This window comes from Saccoglossus kowalevskii, chromosome 9, assembly GCF_978046115.1.
Source record: "Saccoglossus kowalevskii chromosome 9, keSacKowa6.1, whole genome shotgun sequence".
In the NCBI taxonomy this organism is placed as follows: Eukaryota; Metazoa; Hemichordata; class Enteropneusta; family Harrimaniidae; genus Saccoglossus; species Saccoglossus kowalevskii.
In genome coordinates, this window is record NC_140649.1 from 23,378,670 (window position 1) to 23,401,935 (window position 23,266).

Genomic DNA, 23,266 nt, shown 5'->3' on the forward strand with positions numbered 1-23,266 from the left:
TATCATAGTCGTACCTTTACATTTATGACCACTCCATCCTGTATCGCAATCACCAGGACTGCTAATACATTCTCCTGTTGTAGTTACACCCATTGATAAACTGACATATCTGATGTGATATCATAGTCATACCTTTACACTTATTACCACTCCATCCTGTATCACAATCACCAGGACTGCTAATACATTCTCCTGTTGTAGTTACACCCATTGATAAACTGACATATCTGATGTGATATCATAGTCATACCTTTACACTTATTACCACTCCATCCTGTATCACAATCACCAGGACTGATAATACATTCTTCTTATGTAATTACACCCATTAGTAAACTGACATATTTGGTGTGATATCATAGTCATATATTTACAATTATTACCACTCCATCTTGTATCGCAATCACCAGGACTGCTAATACATTCTCCTTTTGTAATTACATCCATTAGTAAACTGACATATCTGATGAGATAACATAGTCATACCTTTACAATTACTACCACTTCATCCTGTATCTCAATCACCAGGACTGCTAATACATTCTTCTTTTGTAATTTTATCCATTGGTAAACTGACATATCTGATGTGATATGATAGTCATACCTTTACACTTATTACCACTCCATCCTGTATCACAATCACCAGGACTGCTAATACATTTTCCATTTGTAATTGCAGCCATTGATGAACTGTAATAAATGATGTGATATCATAGTCATACCGTTACAATAATTACCACTCCATCCTGTATCGCAATCACCAGGACAGCTAATACATTCTCCTTTTGTAGTTACACTCATTTGTAAACTAACATATCTGATGTGATATCATAGTCATAACTTTACACTTATTACCACTCAGTCCTGTATCACAATCACCAGGACTGTTAATACATTCTCCTTGTGTATTTACACCCATTGATAAACTGACATATCTGATGTGATATCATAGTCATACCTTTACACTTATTACCACTCCATTCTGTATCACAATCACCTGGACTGCTAATACATTCTCCTTTTGTAGTTACACCCACTAGTAAACTGACATATCTGATGTGATATCATAGTCATAACTTTACACTTATTACCACTCCATCCCGTATCACAATCACCAGGACTGCTAATACATTCTCCTGTTGTAATGACATCCATTGGTAAACTGATATATGAGATGTGATATCGTAGTCATACCTTTACACTTATTACCACTCCATCCTGTATCACAATCACCAGTACTGAAAATACATTCTCCTTTTGTAGTTTCACCCATTAGTAAACTGACATATCTGATGTGATATCATAGTCATACCGTTACAATAATTACCACTCCATCCTGTATCACAATCACCAGGACTGCTAATACATTTTCCATTTGTAATTACAGCCATTGATGAACTGTCATGTCTGATGTGATATCATAGTAATACCTTTACAATAATTACCACTACACCCAGTATCGCAATCACCAGGACAGCTAATACATTCTCCTTTTGTTGTTACACTCATTAGTAAACTAACATATCTGATGTGATATCATAGTCATAACTTTACACTTATTACCACTCAATCCTGTATCACAATCACCAGGACTGTTAATACATTCTCCTTGTGTATTTACACCCATTGATAAACTGACATATCTGATGTGATATCATAGTCATACCTTTACACTTATTTCCACTCCATTCTGTATCACAATCACCTGGACTGCTAATACATTCTCCTTTTGTAGTTACACCCATTAGTAAACTGATATATCAGATGTGATATCATAGTCATACCTTTACACTTATTACCACTCCATCCTGTATCACAATCACCAGGACTGCTAAAACATTCTTCATTTGTAATTACAGCCATTGATAAACTATCATATCTGATGTGATATCATAGTCATACCTTTACACTTATTACCACTTCATCCTGTATCACAATCACCAGGATTGAAATACATTCTCCTTTTGTAATTACACCCATTGATAAAATGAAATATCTGCTGTGATATCATAGTCGTACCTTCACATTTATAACCACTCCATCCTGTATCGCAATCACCATGACTGCTAATACATTCTCCTGTTGTGATTACATCCATTGGTAAACTGACATATCTGATGTGATATCTTAGTCATACCTTTACACTTATTACCACTCCATACTGTATCACAATCACCTAGACTGCTAATACATTCTCATGTTGTAATTACATCCATTGGTAAACTGATATATCTGATGTGATATCTTAGTCATACCTTTACACTTATTACCACTCCATCCTCTATCACAATCACCAGGACTACTAATACATTCTCATTTTGTAATTACACCCATTAGTAAACTGACATATCTGATGTGATAACATAGTCATACCTTTACAATTATTACCACTCCATCCTGTATCGCAATCACCAGGACTGCTAATACATTCTCCTTTTGTAATTACATCCATTGGTAAACTGACATATCTGATGTGATATCATAGTCATACCTTTACAATTATTACCACTCCATCTTGTATCGCAATCACCAGGACTGCTAATACATTCTCCTTTTGTAATTACATCCATTAGTAATCTGACATATCTGATGAGATAACATAGTCATACCTTTACAATTACTACCACTCCATCCTGTATCACAATCACCAGGACTGCTAATACATTCTTCTTTTGTAATTTTATCCATTGGTAAACTGACATATCTGATGTGATATCATAATCATACCTTTACACTTATTACCACTCTATCCTGTATCACAATCACCAGGACTGCTTATACATTCTCCATTTGTAATTACAGCCATTGATGAAATGTCATATCTGATGTGATATCATAGTCATACCTTTACACTTATTACCACTCCATTCTGAATCACAATCACCAGGACTGCTAATACATTCTCCTTTTGTAGTTACACCCATTGATAAACTGACATATCTGATGTGATATCATAGTCATACCTTTACACTTATTACCACTCCATTCTGTATCACAATCACCTGGACTGCTAATACATTCTCCTTTTGTAGTTACACCCACTAGTAAACTGACATATCTGATGTGATATCATAGTCATAACTTTACACTTATTACCGCTCCATCCCGTATCACAATCACCAGGACTGCTAATACATTCTCCTGTTGTAATAACATCCATTGGTAAACTGATATATGAGATGTGATATCATAGTCATACCTTTACACTTATTACCACTCCATCCTGTATCACAATCACCAGTACTGAAAATACATTCTCCTTTTGTAGTTACACCCATTAGTAAACTGACATATCTGATGTGATATCATAGTCATACCGTTACAATAATTACCACTCCATCCTGTATCACAATCACCAGGACTGCTAATACATTTTCCATTTGTAATTGCAGCCATTGATGAACTGTAATATATGATGTGATATCATAGTCATACCGTTACAATAATTACCACTCCATTCTGTATCGCAATCACCAGGACAGCTAATACATTCTCCTTTTGTAGTTACACTCATTAGTAAACTAACATATCTGATGTGATATCATAGTCATAACTTTACACTTATTACCACTCAATCCTGTATCACAATCACCAGGACTGTTAATACATTCTCCTTGTGTATTTACACCCATTGATAAACTGACATATCTGATGTGATATCATAGTCATACCTTTACACTTATTACCACTCCATCCTGTATCACAATCACCAGTACTGCTAATACATTCTCCTTTTGTAGTTACACCCACTAGTAAACTGACATATCTGATGTGATATCATAGTCATACCGTTACAATAATTACCACTCCATCCTGTATCACAATCACCAGGACTGCTAATACATTTTCCATTTGTAATTGCAGCCATTGATGAACTGTAATATATGATGTGATATCATAGTCATACCGTTACAATAATTACCACTCCATTCTGTATCGCAATCACCAGGACAGCTAATACATTCTCCTTTTGTAGTTACACTCATTAGTAAACTAACATATCTGATGTGATATCATAGTCATAACTTTACACTTATTACCACTCCATCCTGTATCACAATCACCAGGACTGCTAAAACATTCTTCATTTGTAATTACAGCCATTGATAAACTATCATATCTGATGTGATATCATAGTCATACCTTTACACTTATTACCACTTCATCCTGTATCACAATCACCAGGATTGAAATACATTCTCCTTTTGTAATTACACCCATTGATAAAATGAAATATCTGCTGTGATATCATAGTCGTACCTTCACATTTATAACCACTCCATCCTGTATCGCAATCACCAGGACTGCTAATACATTCTCCTGTTGTGATTACATCCATTGGTAAACTGACATATCTGATGTGATATCTTAGTCATACCTTTACACTTATTACCACTCCATACTGTATCACAATCACCTAGACTGCTAATACATTCTCATGTTGTAATTACATCCATTGGTAAACTGATATATCTGATGTGATATCTTAGTCATACCTTTACACTTATTACCACTCCATCCTCTATCACAATCACCAGGACTACTAATACATTCTCATTTTGTAATTACAGCCATTGATAAACTATCATATCTGATGTGATATCATAGTCATACCTTTACACTTATTACCACTTCATCCTGTATCACAATCACCAGGATTGAAATACATTCTCCTTTTGTAATTACACCCATTGATAAAATGAAATATCTGCTGTGATATCATAGTCGTACTTTCACATTTATAACCACTCCATCCTGTATCGCAATCACCAGGACTGCTAATACATTCTCCTGTTGTGATTACATCCATTGGTAAACTGACATATCTGATGTGATATCTTAGTCATACCTTTACACTTATTACCACTCCATACTGTATCACAATCACCAAGACTGCTAATACATTCTCATGTTGTAATTACATCCATTGGTAAACTGATATATCTGATGTGATATCTTAGTCATACCTTTACACTTATTACCACTCCATCCTCTATCACAATCACCAGGACTACTAATACATTCTCATTTTGTAATTACACCCATTAGTAAACTGACATATCTGATGTGATAACATAGTCATACCTTTACAATTATTACCACTCCATCCTGTATCGCAATCACCAGGACTGCTAATACATTCTCCTTTTGTAATTACATCCATTGGTAAACTGACATATCTGATGTGATATCATAGTCATACCTTTACAATTATTACCACTCCATCTTGTATCGCAATCACCAGGACTGCTAATACATTCTCCTTTTGTAATTACATCCATTAGTAATCTGACATATCTGATGAGATAACATAGTCATACCTTTACAATTACTACCACTCCATCCTGTATCACAATCACCAGGACTGCTAATACATTCTTCTTTTGTAATGTTATCCATTGGTAAACTGACATATCTGATGTGATATCATAATCATACCTTTACACTTATTACCACTCTATCCTGTATCACAATCACCAGGACTGCTAATACATTCTCCATTTGTAATTACAGCCATTGATGAAATGTCATATCTGATGTGATATCATAGTCATACCTTTACACTTATTACCACTCCATCCTGTATCACAATCACCAGTACTGAAAATACATTCTCCTTTTGTAGTTACACCCATTAGTAAACTGACATATCTGATGTGATATCATAGTCATACCGTTACAATAATTACCACTCCATCCTGTATCACAATCACCAGGACTGCTAATACATTTTCCATTTGTAATTGCAGCCATTGATGAACTGTAATATATGATGTGATATCATAGTCATACCGTTACAATAATTACCACTCCATTCTGTATCGCAATCACCAGGACAGCTAATACATTCTCCTTTTGTAGTTACACTCATTAGTAAACTAACATATCTGATGTGATATCATAGTCATAACTTTACACTTATTACCACTCAATCCTGTATCACAATCACCAGGACTGTTAATACATTCTCCTTGTGTATTTACACCCATTGATAAACTGACATATCTGATGTGATATCATAGTCATACCTTTACACTTATTACCACTCCATCCTGTATCACAATCACAAGTACTGCTAATACATTCTCCTTTTGTAGTTACACCCACTAGTAAACTGACATATCTGATGTGATATCATAGTCATACCGTTACAATAATTACCACTCCATCCTGTATCACAATCACCAGGACTGCTAATACATTTTCCATTTGTAATTGCAGCCATTGATGAACTGTAATATATGATGTGATATCATAGTCATACCGTTACAATAATTACCACTCCATTCTGTATCGCAATCACCAGGACAGCTAATACATTCTCCTTTTGTAGTTACACTCATTAGTAAACTAACATATCTGATGTGATATCATAGTCATAACTTTACACTTATTACCACTCCATCCTGTATCACAATCACCAGGACTGCTAAAACATTCTTCATTTGTAATTACAGCCATTGATAAACTATCATATCTGATGTGATATCATAGTCATACCTTTACACTTATTACCACTTCATCCTGTATCACAATCACCAGGATTGAAATACATTCTCATTTTGTAATTACACCCATTAGTAAACTGACATATCTGATGTGATAACATAGTCATACCTTTACAATTATTACCACTCCATCCTGTATCGCAATCACCAGGACTGCTAATACATTCTCCTTTTGTAATTACATCCATTGGTAAACTGACATATCTGATGTGATATCATAGTCATACCTTTACAATTATTACCACTCCATCTTGTATCGCAATCACCAGGACTGCTAATACATTCTCCTTTTGTAATTACATCCATTAGTAATCTGACATATCTGATGAGATAACATAGTCATACCTTTACAATTACTACCACTCCATCCTGTATCACAATCACCAGGACTGCTAATACATTCTTCTTTTGTAATTTTATCCATTGGTAAACTGACATATCTGATGTGATATCATAATCATACCTTTACACTTATTACCACTCTATCCTGTATCACAATCACCAGGACTGCTAATACATTCTCCATTTGTAATTACAGCCATTGATGAAATGTCATATCTGATGTGATATCATAGTCATACCTTTACACTTATTACCACTCCATTCTGAATCACAATCACCAGGACTGCTAATACATTCTCCTTTTGTAGTTACACCCATTGATAAACTGACATATCTGATGTGATATCATAGTCATACCTTTACACTTATTACCACTCCATTCTGTATCACAATCACCTGGACTGCTAATACATTCTCCTTTTGTAGTTACACCCACTAGTAAACTGACATATCTGATGTGATATCATAGTCATAACTTTACACTTATTACCGCTCCATCCCGTATCACAATCACCAGGACTGCTAATACATTCTCCTGTTGTAATGACATCCATTGGTAAACTGATATATGAGATGTGATATCATAGTCATACCTTTACACTTATTACCACTCCATCCTGTATCACAATCACCAGTACTGAAAATACATTCTCCTTTTGTAGTTACACCCATTAGTAAACTGACATATCTGATGTGATATCATAGTCATACCGTTACAATAATTACCACTCCATCCTGTATCACAATCACCAGGACTGCTAATACATTTTCCATTTGTAATTGCAGCCATTGATGAACTGTAATATATGATGTGATATCATAGTCATACCGTTACAATAATTACCACTCCATTCTGTATCGCAATCACCAGGACAGCTAATACATTCTCCTTTTGTAGTTACACTCATTAGTAAACTAACATATCTGATGTGATATCATAGTCATAACTTTACACTTATTACCACTCAATCCTGTATCACAATCACCAGGACTGTTAATACATTCTCCTTGTGTATTTACACCCATTGATAAACTGACATATCTGATGTGATATCATAGTCATACCTTTACACTTATTACCACTCCATCCTGTATCACAATCACCAGTACTGCTAATAAATTCTCCTTTTGTAGTTACACCCACTAGTAAACTGACATATCTGATGTGATATCATAGTCATACCGTTACAATAATTACCACTCCATCCTGTATCACAATCACCAGGACTGCTAATACATTTTCCATTTGTAATTGCAGCCATTGATGAACTGTAATATATGATGTGATATCATAGTCATACCGTTACAATAATTACCACTCCATTCTGTATCGCAATCACCAGGACAGCTAATACATTCTCCTTTTGTAGTTACACTCATTAGTAAACTAACATATCTGACGTGATATCATAGTCATAACTTTACACTTATTACCACTCAATCCTGTATCACAATCACCAGGACTGTTAATACATTCTCCTTGTGTATTTACACCCATTGATAAACTGACATATCTGATGTGATATCATAGTCATACCTTTACACTTATTACCACTCCATCCTGTATCACAATCACAAGTACTGCTAATACATTCTCCTTTTGTAGTTACACCCACTAGTAAACTGACATATCTGATGTGATATCATAGTCATACCGTTACAATAATTACCACTCCATCCTGTATCACAATCACCAGGACTGCTAATACATTTTCCATTTGTAATTGCAGCCATTGATGAACTGTAATATATGATGTGATATCATAGTCATACCGTTACAATAATTACCACTCCATTCTGTATCGCAATCACCAGGACAGCTAATACATTCTCCTTTTGTAGTTACACTCATTAGTAAACTAACATATCTGATGTGATATCATAGTCATAACTTTACACTTATTACCACTCCATCCTGTATCACAATCACCAGGACTGCTAAAACATTCTTCATTTGTAATTACAGCCATTGATAAACTATCATATCTGATGTGATATCATAGTCATACCTTTACACTTATTACCACTTCATCCTGTATCACAATCACCAGGATTGAAATACATTCTCCTTTTGTAATTACACCCATTGATAAAATGAAATATCTGCTGTGATATCATAGTCGTACCTTCACATTTATAACCACTCCATCCTGTATCGCAATCACCAGGACTGCTAATACATTCTCCTGTTGTGATTACATCCATTGGTAAACTGACATATCTGATGTGATATCTTAGTCATACCTTTACACTTATTACCACTCCATACTGTATCACAATCACCTAGACTGCTAATACATTCTCATGTTGTAATTACATCCATTGGTAAACTGATATATCTGATGTGATATCTTAGTCATACCTTTACACTTATTACCACTCCATCCTCTATCACAATCACCAGGACTACTAATACGTTCTCATTTTGTAATTACACCCATTAGTAAACTGACATATCTGATGTGATAACATAGTCATACCTTTACAATTATTACCACTCCATCCTGTATCGCAATCACCAGGACTGCTAATACATTCTCCTTTTGTAATTACATCCATTGGTAAACTGACATATCTGATGTGATATCATAGTCATACCTTTACAATTATTACCACTCCATCTTGTATCGCAATCACCAGGACTGCAAATACATTCTCCTTTTGTAATTACATCCATTAGTAATCTGACATATCTGATGAGATAACATAGTCATACCTTTACAATTACTACCACTCCATCCTGTATCACAATCACCAGGACTGCTAATACATTCTTCTTTTGTAATTTTATCCATTGGTAAACTGACATATCTGATGTGATATCATAATCATACCTTTACACTTATTACCACTCTATCCTGTATCACAATCACCAGGACTGCTAATACATTCTCCATTTGTAAGTACAGCCATTGATGAAATGTCATATCTGATGTGATATCATAGTCATACCTTTACACTTATTACCACTCCATTCTGAATCACAATCACCAGGACTGCTAATACATTCTCCTTTTGTAGTTACACCCATTGATAAACTGACATATCTGATGTGATATCATAGTCATACCTTTACACTTATTACCACTCCATTCTGTATCACAATCACCTGGACTGCTAATACATTCTCCTTTTGTAGTTACACCCACTAGTAAACTGACATATCTGATGTGATATCAGAGTCATGACTTTACACTTATTACCGCTCCATCCCGTATCACAATCACCAGGACTGCTAATACATTCTCCTGTTGTAATGACATCCATTGGTAAACTGATATATGAGATGTGATATCATAGTCATACCTTTACACTTATTACCACTCCATCCTGTATCACAATCACCAGTACTGAAAATACATTCTCCTTTTGTAGTTACACCCATTAGTAAACTGACATATCTGATGTGATATCATAGTCATACCGTTACAATAATTACCACTCCATCCTGTATCACAATCACCAGGACTGCTAATACATTTTCCATTTTTAATTGCAGCCATTGATGAACTGTAATATATGATGTGATATCATAGTCATACCGTTACAATAATTACCACTCCATTCTGTATCGCAATCACCAGGACAGCTAATACATTCTCCTTTTGTAGTTACACTCATTAGTAAACTAACATATCTGATGTGATATCATAGTCATAACTTTACACTTATTACCACTCCATCCTGTATCACAATCACCAGGACTGCTAAAACATTCTTCATTTGTAATTACAGCCATTGATAAACTATCATATCTGATGTGATATCATAGTCATACCTTTACACTTATTACCACTTCATCCTGTATCACAATCACCAGGATTGAAATACATTCTCCTTTTGTAATTACACCCATTGATAAAATGAAATATCTGCTGTGATATCATAGTCGTACCTTCACATTTATAACCACTCCATCCTGTATCGCAATCACCAGGACTGCTAATACATTCTCCTGTTGTGATTACATCCATTGGTAAACTGACATATCTGATGTGATATCTTAGTCATACCTTTACACTTATTACCACTCCATACTGTATCACAATCACCTAGACTGCTAATACATTCTCATGTTGTAATTACATCCATTGGTAAACTGATATATCTGATGTGATATCTTAGTCATACCTTTACACTTATTACCACTCCATCCTCTATCACAATCACCAGGACTACTAATACATTCTCATTTTGTAATTACACCCATTAGTAAACTGACATATCTGATGTGATAACATAGTCATACCTTTACAATTATTACCACTCCATCCTGTATCGCAATCACCAGGACTGCTAATACATTCTCCTTTTGTAATTACATCCATTGGTAAACTGACATATCTGATGTGATATCATAGTCATACCTTTACAATTATTACCACTCCATCTTGTATCGCAATCACCAGGACTGCTAATACATTCTCCGTTTGTAATTACATCCATTAGTAATCTGACATATCTGATGAGATAACATAGTCATACCTTTACAATTACTACCACTCCATCCTGTATCACAATCACCAGGACTGCTAATACATTCTCCTTTTGTAGTTACACCCATTGATAAACTGACATATCTGATGTGATATCATAGTCATACCTTTACACTTATTACCACTCCATTCTGTATCACAATCACCTGGACTGCTAATACATTCTCCTTTTGTAGTTACACCCACTAGTAAACTGACATATCTGATGTGATATCATAGTCATAACTTTACACTTATTACCGCTCCATCCCGTATCACAATCACCAGGACTGCTAATACATTCTCCTGTTGTAATGACATCCATTGGTAAACTGATATATGAGATGTGATATCATAGTCATACCTTTACACTTATTACCACTCCATCCTGTATCACAATCACCAGTACTGAAAATACATTCTCCTTTTGTAGTTACACCCATTAGTAAACTGACATATCTGATGTGATATCATAGTCATACCGTTACAATAATTACCACTCCATCCTGTATCACAATCACCAGGACTGCTAATACATTTTCCATTTGTAATTGCAGCCATTGATGAACTGTAATATATGATGTGATATCATAGTCATACGTTACAATAATTACCACTCCATTCTGTATCGCAATCACCAGGACAGCTAATACATTCTCCTTTTGTAGTTACACTCATTAGTAAACTAACATATCTGATGTGATATCATAGTCATAACTTTACACTTATTACCACTCAATCCTGTATCACAATCACCAGGACTGTTAATACATTCTCCTTGTGTATTTACACCCATTGATAAACTGACATATCTGATGTGATATCATAGTCATACCTTTACACTTATTACCACTCCATCCTGTATCACAATCACCAGTACTGCTAATACATTCTCCTTTTGTAGTTACACCCACTAGTAAACTGACATATCTGATGTGATATCATAGTCATACCGTTACAATAATTACCACTCCATCCTGTATCACAATCACCAGGACTGCTAATACATTTTCCATTTGTAATTGCAGCCATTGATGAACTGTAATATATGATGTGATATCATAGTCATACCGTTACAATAATTACCACTCCATTCTGTATCGCAATCACCAGGACAGCTAATACATTCTCCTTTTGTAGTTACACTCATTAGTAAACTAACATATCTGATGTGATATCATAATCATAACTTTACACTTATTACCACTCCATCCTGTATCACAATCACCAGGACTGCTAAAACATTCTTCATTTGTAATTACAGCCATTGATAAACTATCATATCTGATGTGATATCATAGTCATACCTTTACACTTATTACCACTTCATCCTGTATCACAATCACCAGGATTGAAATACATTCTCCTTTTGTAATTACACCCATTGATAAAATGAAATATCTGCTGTGATATCATAGTCGTACCTTCACATTTATAACCACTCCATCCTGTATCGCAATCACCAGGACTGCTAATACATTCTCCTGTTGTGATTACATCCATTGGTAAACTGACATATCTGATGTGATATCTTAGTCATACCTTTACACTTATTACCACTCCATACTGTATCACAATCACCTAGACTGCTAATACATTCTCATGTTGTAATTACATCCATTGGTAAACTGATATATCTGATGCGATATCTTAGTCATACCTTTACACTTATTACCACTCCATCCTCTATCACAATCACCAGGACTACTAATACATTCTCATTTTGTAATTACACCCATTAGTAAACTGACATATCTGATGTGATAACATAGTCATACCTTTACAATTATTACCACTCCATCCTGTATCGCAATCACCAGGACTGCTAATACATTCTCCTTTTGTAATTACATCCATTGGTAAACTGACATATCTGATGTGATATCATAGTCATACCTTTACAATTATTACCACTCCATCTTGTATCGCAATCACCAGGACTGCTAATACATTCTCCTTTTGTAATTACATCCATTAGTAATCTGACATATCTGATGAGATAACATAGTCATACCTTTACAATTACTACCACTCCATCCTGTATCACAATCACCAGGACTGCTAATACATTCTTCTTTTGTAATTTTATCCATTGGTAAACTGACATATTTGAAGTGATATCATAATCATACCTTTACACTTATTACCACTCTATCCTGTATCACAATCACCAGGACTGCTAATACATTCTCCATTTGTAATTACAGCCATTGATGAAATGTCATATCTGATGTGATATCATAGTCATACCTTTACACTTATTACCACTCCATTCTGAATCACAATCACCAGGACTGCTAATACATTCTCCTTTTGTAGTTACACCCATTGATAAACTGACATATCTGATGTGATATCATAGTCATACCTTTACACTTATTACCACTCCATTCTGTATCACAATCACCTGGACTGCTAATACATTCTCCTTTTGTAGTTACACCCACTAGTAAACTGACATATCTGATGTGATATCATAGTCATAACTTTACACTTATTACCGCTCCATCCCGTATCACAATCACCAGGACTGCTAATACATTCTCCTGTTGTAATGACATCCATTGGTAAACTGATATATGAGATGTGATATCATAGTCATACCTTTACACTTATTACCACTCCATCCTGTATCACAATCACCAGTACTGAAAATACATTCTCCTTTTGTAGTTACACCCATTAGTAAACTGACATATCTGATGTGATATCATAGTCATACCGTTACAATAATTACCACTCCATCCTGTATCACAATCACCAGGACTGCTAATACATTTTCCATTTGTAATTGTAGCCATTGATGAACTGTAATATATGATGTGATATCATAGTCATACCGTTACAATAATTACCACTCCATTCTGTATCGCAATCACCAGGACAGCTAATACATTCTCCTTTTGTAGTTACACTCATTAGTAAACTAACATATCTGATGTGATATCATAGTCATAACTTTACACTTATTACCACTCAATCCTGTATCACAATCACCAGAACTGTTAATACATTCTCCTTGTGAATTTACACCCATTGATAAACTGACATATCTGATGTGATATCATAGTCATACCTTTACACTTATTACCACTCCATCCTGTATCACAATCACCAGTACTGCTAATACATTCTCCTTTTGTAGTTACACCCACTAGTAAACTGACATATCTGATGTGATATCATAGTCATACCGTTACAATAATTACCACTCCATCCTGTATCACAATCACCAGGACTGCTAATACATTTTCCATTTGTAATTGCAGCCATTGATGAACTGTAATATATGATGTGATATCATAGTCATACCGTTACAATAATTACCACTCCATTCTGTATCGCAATCACCAGGACAGCTAATACATTCTTCTTTTGTAGTTACACTCATTAGTAAACTAACATATCTGATGTGATATCATAGTCATAACTTTACACTTATTACCACTCAATCCTGTATCACAATCACCGGGACTGTTAATACATTCTCCTTGTGTATTTACACCCATTGATAAACTGACATATCTGATGTGATATCATAGTCATACCTTTACACTTATTACCACTCCATTCTGTATCACAATCACCTGGACTGCTAATACATTATCCTTTTGTAGTTACACCCACTAGTAAACTGACATATCTGATGTGATATCATAGTCATAACTTTACACTTATTACCAATCCATCCCGTATCACAATCACCAGGACTGCTAATACATTCTCCTGTTGTAATGACATCCATTGGTAAACTGATATATGAGATGTGATATCGTAGTCATACCTTTACACTTATTACCACTCCATCCTCTATCACAATCACCAGGACTACTAATACATTCTCATTTTGTAATTACACCCATTAGTAAACTGACATATCTGATGTGATAACATAGTCATACCTTTACAATTATTACCACTCCATCCTGTATCGCAATCACCAGGACTGCTAATACATTCTCCTTTTGTAATTACATCCATTGGTAAACTGACATATCTGATGTGATATCATAGTCATACCTTTACAATTATTACCACTCCATCTTGTATCGCAATCACCAGGACTGCTAATACATTCTCCTTTTGTAATTACATCCATTAGTAATCTTACATATCTGATGAGATAACATAGTCATACCATTACAATTACTACCACTCCATCCTGTATCACAATCACCAGGACTGCTAATACATTCTTCTTTTGTAATTGTATCTATTGGTAAACTGACATATCTGATGTGATATCATAATCATACCTTTACACTTATTACCACTCTATCCTGTATCACAATCACCAGGACTGCTAATACATTCTCCATTTGTAATTACAGCCATTGATGAAATGTCATATCTGATGTGATATCATAGTCATACCTTTACACTTATTACCACTCCATTCTGAATCACAATCACCAGGACTGCTAATACATTCTCCTTTTGTAGTTACACCCATTGATAAACTGACATATCTGATGTGATATCATAGTCATACCTTTACACTTATTACCACTCCATTCTGTATCACAATCACCTGGACTGCTAATACATTCTCCTTTTGTAGTTACACCCACTAGTAAACTGACATATCTGATGTGATATCATAGTCATAACTTTACACTTATTACCGCTCCATCCCGTATCACAATCACCAGGACTGCTAATACATTCTCCTGTTGTAATGACATCCATTGGTAAACTGATATATGAGATGTGATATCATAGTCATACCTTTACACTTATTACCACTCCATCCTGTATCACAATCTCCAGTACTGAAAATACATTCTCCTTTTGTAGTTACACCCATTAGTAAACTGACATATCTGATGTGATATAATTGTCATACCGTTACAATAATTACCACTCCATCCTGTATCACAATCACCAGGACTGCTAATACATTTTCCATTTGTAATTGCAGCCATTGATGAACTGTAATATATGATGTGATATCATAGTCATACCGTTACAATAATTACCACTCCATTCTGTATCGCAATCACCAGGACAGCTAATACATTCTCCTTTTGTAGTTACACTCATTAGTAAACTAACATATCTGATGTGATATCATAGTCATAACTTTACACTTATTACCACTCAATCCTGTATCACAATCACCAGGACTGTTAATACATTCTCCTTGTGTATTTACACCCATTGATAAACTGACATATCTGATGTGATATCATAGTCATACCTTTACACTTATTACCACTCCATCCTGTATCACAATCACCAGTACTGCTAATACATTCTCCTTTTGTAGTTACACCCATTAGTAAACTGACATATCTGATGTGATATCATAGTCATACCTTTACACTTATTACCACTCCATCCTGTATCACAATCACCAGGACTGCTAAAACATTCTTCATTTGTAATTACAGCCATTGATAAACTATCATATCTGATGTGATATCATAGTCATACCTTTACACATATTACCACTTCATCCTGTATCACAATCACCAGGATTGAAATACATTCTCCTTTTGTAATTACACCCATTGATAAAATGAAATATCTGCTGTGATATCATAGTCGTACCTTTACATTTATAACCACTCCATCCTGTATCGCAATCACCAGGACTGCTAATACATTCTCCTGTTGTGATTACATCCATTGGTAAACTGACATATCTGATGTGATATCTTAGTCATACCTTTACACTTATTACCACTCCATCCTGTATCACAATCACCTAGACTGCTAATACATTCTCATGTTGTATTTACATCCATTGGTAAACTGATATATCTGATGTGATATCTTAGTCATACCTTTACACTTATTACCACTCCATCCGGTATCACAATCACCAAGACTGCTAATACATTCTCCATTTGTAATTACAGCCATTGATGTACTGTCATATCGGATGTTATATCATAGTCATAACTTTCCACTTATTACCACTCCATTCTCTATCACAATCACCTGGACTGCTAATACATTCTCCTTTTGTAGTTACACCCATTGATAAAATGACATATCTGATGTGATATCATAGTCATACTTTTACACTTATTACCACTCCATCCTGTATCACAATCATCAGGACTGCTAATACATTTTCCTGTTGTAATTACATTCATTGGTAAACTGACATATCTGATGTGATATCATAGTCATACCTTTACACTTATTACCACTCCATCCTGTATCACAATCACCAAGACTGCTAATACATTCTCCATTTGTAATTACAGCCATTGATGTACTGTCATATCTGATGTTATATCATAATCATAACGTTACACTTATTACCACTCCATTCTCTATCACAATCACCTGGACTGCTTATACATTCTACTTTTGTAGTTACACCCATTGATAAAATGACATATCTGATGTGATATCATCGTCATACCTTTACACTTATTACCACTCCATCCTGTATCACAATCATCAGGACTGCTAATACATTCCCCTGTTGTAATTACATCCATTGGTAAACTGATAGATATGATGTGATATTATAGACATACCTTTACACTTATTACCACTCTATCCTGTATCACAATCACCAGGACTGAAAATACATTTTCCTTTTGTAATTACACCCTTTGGTAAACTGACATATCTGATGTGATACCATAGACAAACCTTTACACTTATTACCACTCCATTCTGTATCACAATCACCAGGACTGCTAATACATTCTCCTTTTGTAATTACAGCCTTTGGTAAACTGACATATCTGATGTGATACCATAGTCAAACCTTTACACTTATTACCACTCTATCCTGTATCACAATCACCAGGACTGAAAATACATTCTCCTTTTGTAATTAAACCCTTTGGTAAACTGACATATCTGATGTGATACCATAGTCAAACCTTTACACTTATTACCACTCCATTCTGTATCACAATCACCAGGACTGCTAATACATTCTCCTTTTGTAATTACACCCTTTGGTAAACTGACATATCTGATGTGATACCATAGTCAAACCTTTACACTTATTACCACTCCATTCTGTATCACAATCACCAGGACTGCTAATACATTCTCCTTTTGTAATTACATCCATTGGTAAACTGACGTATCTGATGTGATATCATAGTCATACATTTACACTTATTACCACTCCATCCTGTATCACAATCACCAGGACTGCTAATACATTCTCCTGTTGTGATTACATCCATTGATGAACTGACATATCTCGTGTGATATAATAGTCATACTTTTACACTTATTAACACTCCATCCTGTATCACAATCACCTGGACTGCTAATACATTCTCATGTTGTAATTGCATCCATTGGTAAAGTGATATATCTGATGTGATATCATAGACATATCTTTACACTTATTACCACTCCATTCTGTATCACAATCACCAGGACTTAAAATACATTCTCCTTTTGTAATTACACCCATTGATAAAATGAAATATCTGATGTGATATCATAGTCATACCTTTACATTTATTACCACTCCATTCTGTATCACAATCACCAGGACTGAAAATACATTCTTCATTTGTAATTACATCCATTGGTACAGACATATCTGATGTGATATCATAGTCATACCTTTACGCTTATTACCACTCCATCCTGTATCGCAATCACCAGGACTGCTAATACATTCTCCTTTTGTAGTTACACCCATTAGTAAACTGACATATCTGATGTGATATCATTGTCATACCGTTACAATAATTACCACTCCATCCTGTATCACAATCACTAGGACTGCTAATACATTTTCCATTTGTAATTACAGCCATTGATGAACTGTCATATCTGATGTGATATCATAGTCATACCTTTACACTTATTACCCCTCCATCCCATATCACAATCACCAAGACTGCTAATACATTCTCCTGTTGTAATTACATCCATTGATAAAATGGCATATCTGATGTGATATCATAGTCATACCTTTACACTTATTACCACTCCATTCTGTATCACAATCACCTGGACTGCTAATACATTCTCCTTTTGTAGTTACACCCACTGATAAAATGACATATCTGGTGTGATATCATAGTCATACCTTTACGCTTATTACCACTCCTTTCTGCATCACAATCACCTGGACTGCTAATACATTTTCCTTTTGTATTACATCCATTGGTACTGTCACATATCTGATGTGATATTATAGTCATACTTTTACACTTATTACCATTCCTTTCTGTATCACAATCACCTGGATTGCTAATCATTCTCCTTTTGTAGTTACACTCATTGATAAAATGGCATATGTGATGTGATATCATAGTCATACCTTTACACTTATTACCACTCTATCCTGTATCACAATCACCAGGACTGCAAATACATTCTCCTATTGTAATTACACCCATTGATAAAATGACATATCTGATGTGATATCATAGTCATACCTTTACACTTATTACCACTCCATCCTGTATCACAATCACCAGGACTGCTAATATATTCTCCTGTTGTGAATACATCCATTGGTAAACTGACATATCTGATGTGATATCATAGTCATACCTTTACGCTTATTACCACTCCATCCTGTATCACAATCACCTGGACTGCTAATACATTCTCATGTTGTAATTACATCCATTGATAAAATGGCAGATCTGATGTGATATCATAGTCATACCTTTACACTTATTACCACTCCATCCCGTATCACAATCACCAAGACTGCTAATACATTCTCCTGTTGTAATTACATCCATTGATAAAATGACATATCTGATGTGATATCATAGTCATACCTTTACACTTATTACCACTCCATCCCATATCACAATCACCAAGACTGCTAATACATTCTCCTGTTGTAATTACATCCATTGATAAAATGACATATCTGATGTGATATCATAGTCATACCTTTACACTTATTACCACTCCATCCTGTATCACAATCAACAGGACTGCTAATACATTCTCCTGTTGTGATTACATGCATTGGTAAACTGACATATCTGATGTGACATCATAGTCATACCTTTACGCTTATTACCACTCCATCTTGTATCACAATCACCTGGACTGCTAATATATTCTCATGTTGTAATTGCATCCATTGGTAAAGTGATATATCTGATGTGATATCATAGTCATACCTTTACACTTATTACCACTCCATTCTGTATCACAATCACCTGGACTACTAATAAACTCTCCATTTGTAATTACACTTTAATGAACTGTCATGTCTGATGTGATATCATAGTCATGCCGTTACAATAATTACCACTCCATCCTGTATCACAATCACCAAGACTGGTAATACATTCTCCATTTGTAATTACAGCCATTGATAACATGACATATCTTATGTGATATCATAGTCATACCTTTACACTTATTACCACTCCATTCTGTATCACAATCACCTGGACTACTAATAAACTCTCCATTTGTAATTACACTTTAATGAACTGTCATGTCTGATGTGATATCATAGTCATACCTTTACGCTTATTACCACTTCATCCTGTATCACAATCACCTGGACTGCTAATATATTCTCATGTTGTAATTGCATCCATTGGTAAAGTGATATATCTGATGTGATATCATAGTCATACCTTTACACTTATTACCACTCCATTCTGTATCACAATCACCTGGACTACTAATAAACTCTCCATTTGTAATTACACTTTAATGAACTGTCATGTCTGATGTGATATCATAGTCATGCCGTTACAATAATTACCACTCCATCCTGTATCACAATCACCAAGACTGGTAATACATTCTCCATTTGTAATTACAGCCATTGATAAAATGACATATCTTATGTGATATCATAGTCATACCTTTACACTTATTACCACTCCATTCTGTATCACAATCACCTGGACTACTAATAAACTCTCCATTTGTAATTACACTTTAATGAACTGTCATGTCTGATGTGATATCATAGTCATACCGTTACAATAATTACCACTCCATCCTGTATCACAATCACCAAGACTGGTAATACATTCTCCATTTGTAATTACAGCCATTGATAAAATGACATATCTTATGTGATATCGTAGTCATACCTTTACACTTATTACCACTCCATCCTGTATCACAATCACCAGGACTGTTAATACATTCTCCTTGTGTATTTACACCCATTGATAAACTGACATATCTGATGTGATATCATAGTCATACCTTTACACTTATTACCACTCCATTCTGTATCACAATCACCTGGACTGCTAATACATTCTCCTTTTGTAGTTACACCCACTAGTAAACTGACATATCTGATGTGATATCATAGTCATAACTTTACACTTATTACCACTCCATCCCGTATCACAATCACCAGGACTGCTAATACATTCTCCTGTTGTAATGACTTCCATTGGTAAACTGATATATGAGATGTGATATCGTAGTCATACCTTTACACTTATTACCACTCCATCCTGTATCACAATCACCAGTACTGAAAATACATTCTCCTTTTGTAGTTTCACCCATTAGTAAACTGACATATCTGATGTGATATCATAGTCATACCGTTACAATAATTACCACTCCATCCTGTATCACAATCACCAGGACTGCTAATACATTTTCCATTTGTAATTACAGCCATTGATGAACTGTCATATCTGATGTGATATCATAGTCATACCTTTACAATAATTACCACTACACCCTGTATCGCAATCACCAGGACAGCTAATACATTCTCCTTTTGTTGTTACACTCATTAGTAAACTAACATATCTGATGTGATATCATAGTCATAACTTTACACTTATTACCACTCAATCCTGTATCACAATCACCAGGACTGTTAATACATTCTCCTTGTGTATTTACACCCATTGATAAACTGACATATCTGATGTGATATCATAGTCATACCTTTACACTTATTACCACTCCATTCTGTATCACAATCACCTGGACTGCTAATACATTCTCCTTTTGTAGTTACACCCATTAGTAAACTGATATATCAGATGTGATATCATAGTCATACCTTTACACTTATTACCACTCCATTCTGTATCACAATCACCTGGACTACTAATAAACTCTCCATTTGTAATTACACTTTAATGAACTGTCATGTCTGATGTGATATCATAGTCATACCGTTACAATAATTACCACTCCATCCTGTATCACAATCACCAAGACTGGTAATACATTCTCCTTTTGTAATTACAGCCATTGATAAAATGACATATCTTATGTGATATCATAGTCATACCTTTACACTTATTACCACTCCATCCTGTATCACAATCACCAGGACTGTTAATACATTCTCCTTGTGTATTTACACCCATTGATAAACTGACATATCTGATGTGATATCATAGTCATACCTTTACACTTATTACCACTCCATTCTGTATCACAATCACCTGGACTGCTAATACATTCTCCTTTTGTAGTTACACCCACTAGTAAACTGACATATCTGATGTGATATCATAGTCGTAACTTTACACTTATTACCACTCCATCCCGTATCACAATCACCAGGACTGCTAATACATTCTCCTGTTGTAATGACATCCATTGGTAAACTGATATATGAGATGTGATATCGTAGTCATACCTTTACGCTTATTGCCACTCAATCCAGTATCACAATCACCAAAACTGCTAATACATTCTCCTGTTGTAATTACATCCATTGATAAAATGGCAGATCTGATGTGATATCATAGTCATACCTTTACACTTATTACCACTCCATCCCGTATCACAATCACCAAGACTGCTAATACATTCTCCTGTTGTAATTACATCCATTGATAAAATGACATATCTGATGTGATATCATAGTCATACCTTTACACTTATTACCACTCCATCCCATATCACAATCACCAAGACTGCTAATACATTCTCCTGTTGTAATTACATCCATTGATAAAATGACATATCTGATGTGATATCATAGTCATAACTTTACACTTATTACCACTCCATCCTGTA

General features: G+C 34.9%; 1 protein-coding gene across 1 annotated transcript in view; it reads right to left on the reverse strand.

The window, feature by feature from the left end:
• LOC102807833 (uncharacterized) overlaps positions 1-23,266 on the reverse strand; it is a 150,327-nt gene that overhangs the window by 79,539 nt on the left and 47,522 nt on the right. Inside the window, 1 exon segment of the mRNA XM_085504016.1 lies at positions 16,055-16,090. Within this exon segment, the coding sequence (XP_085360142.1) occupies positions 16,055-16,090 (36 nt within the window).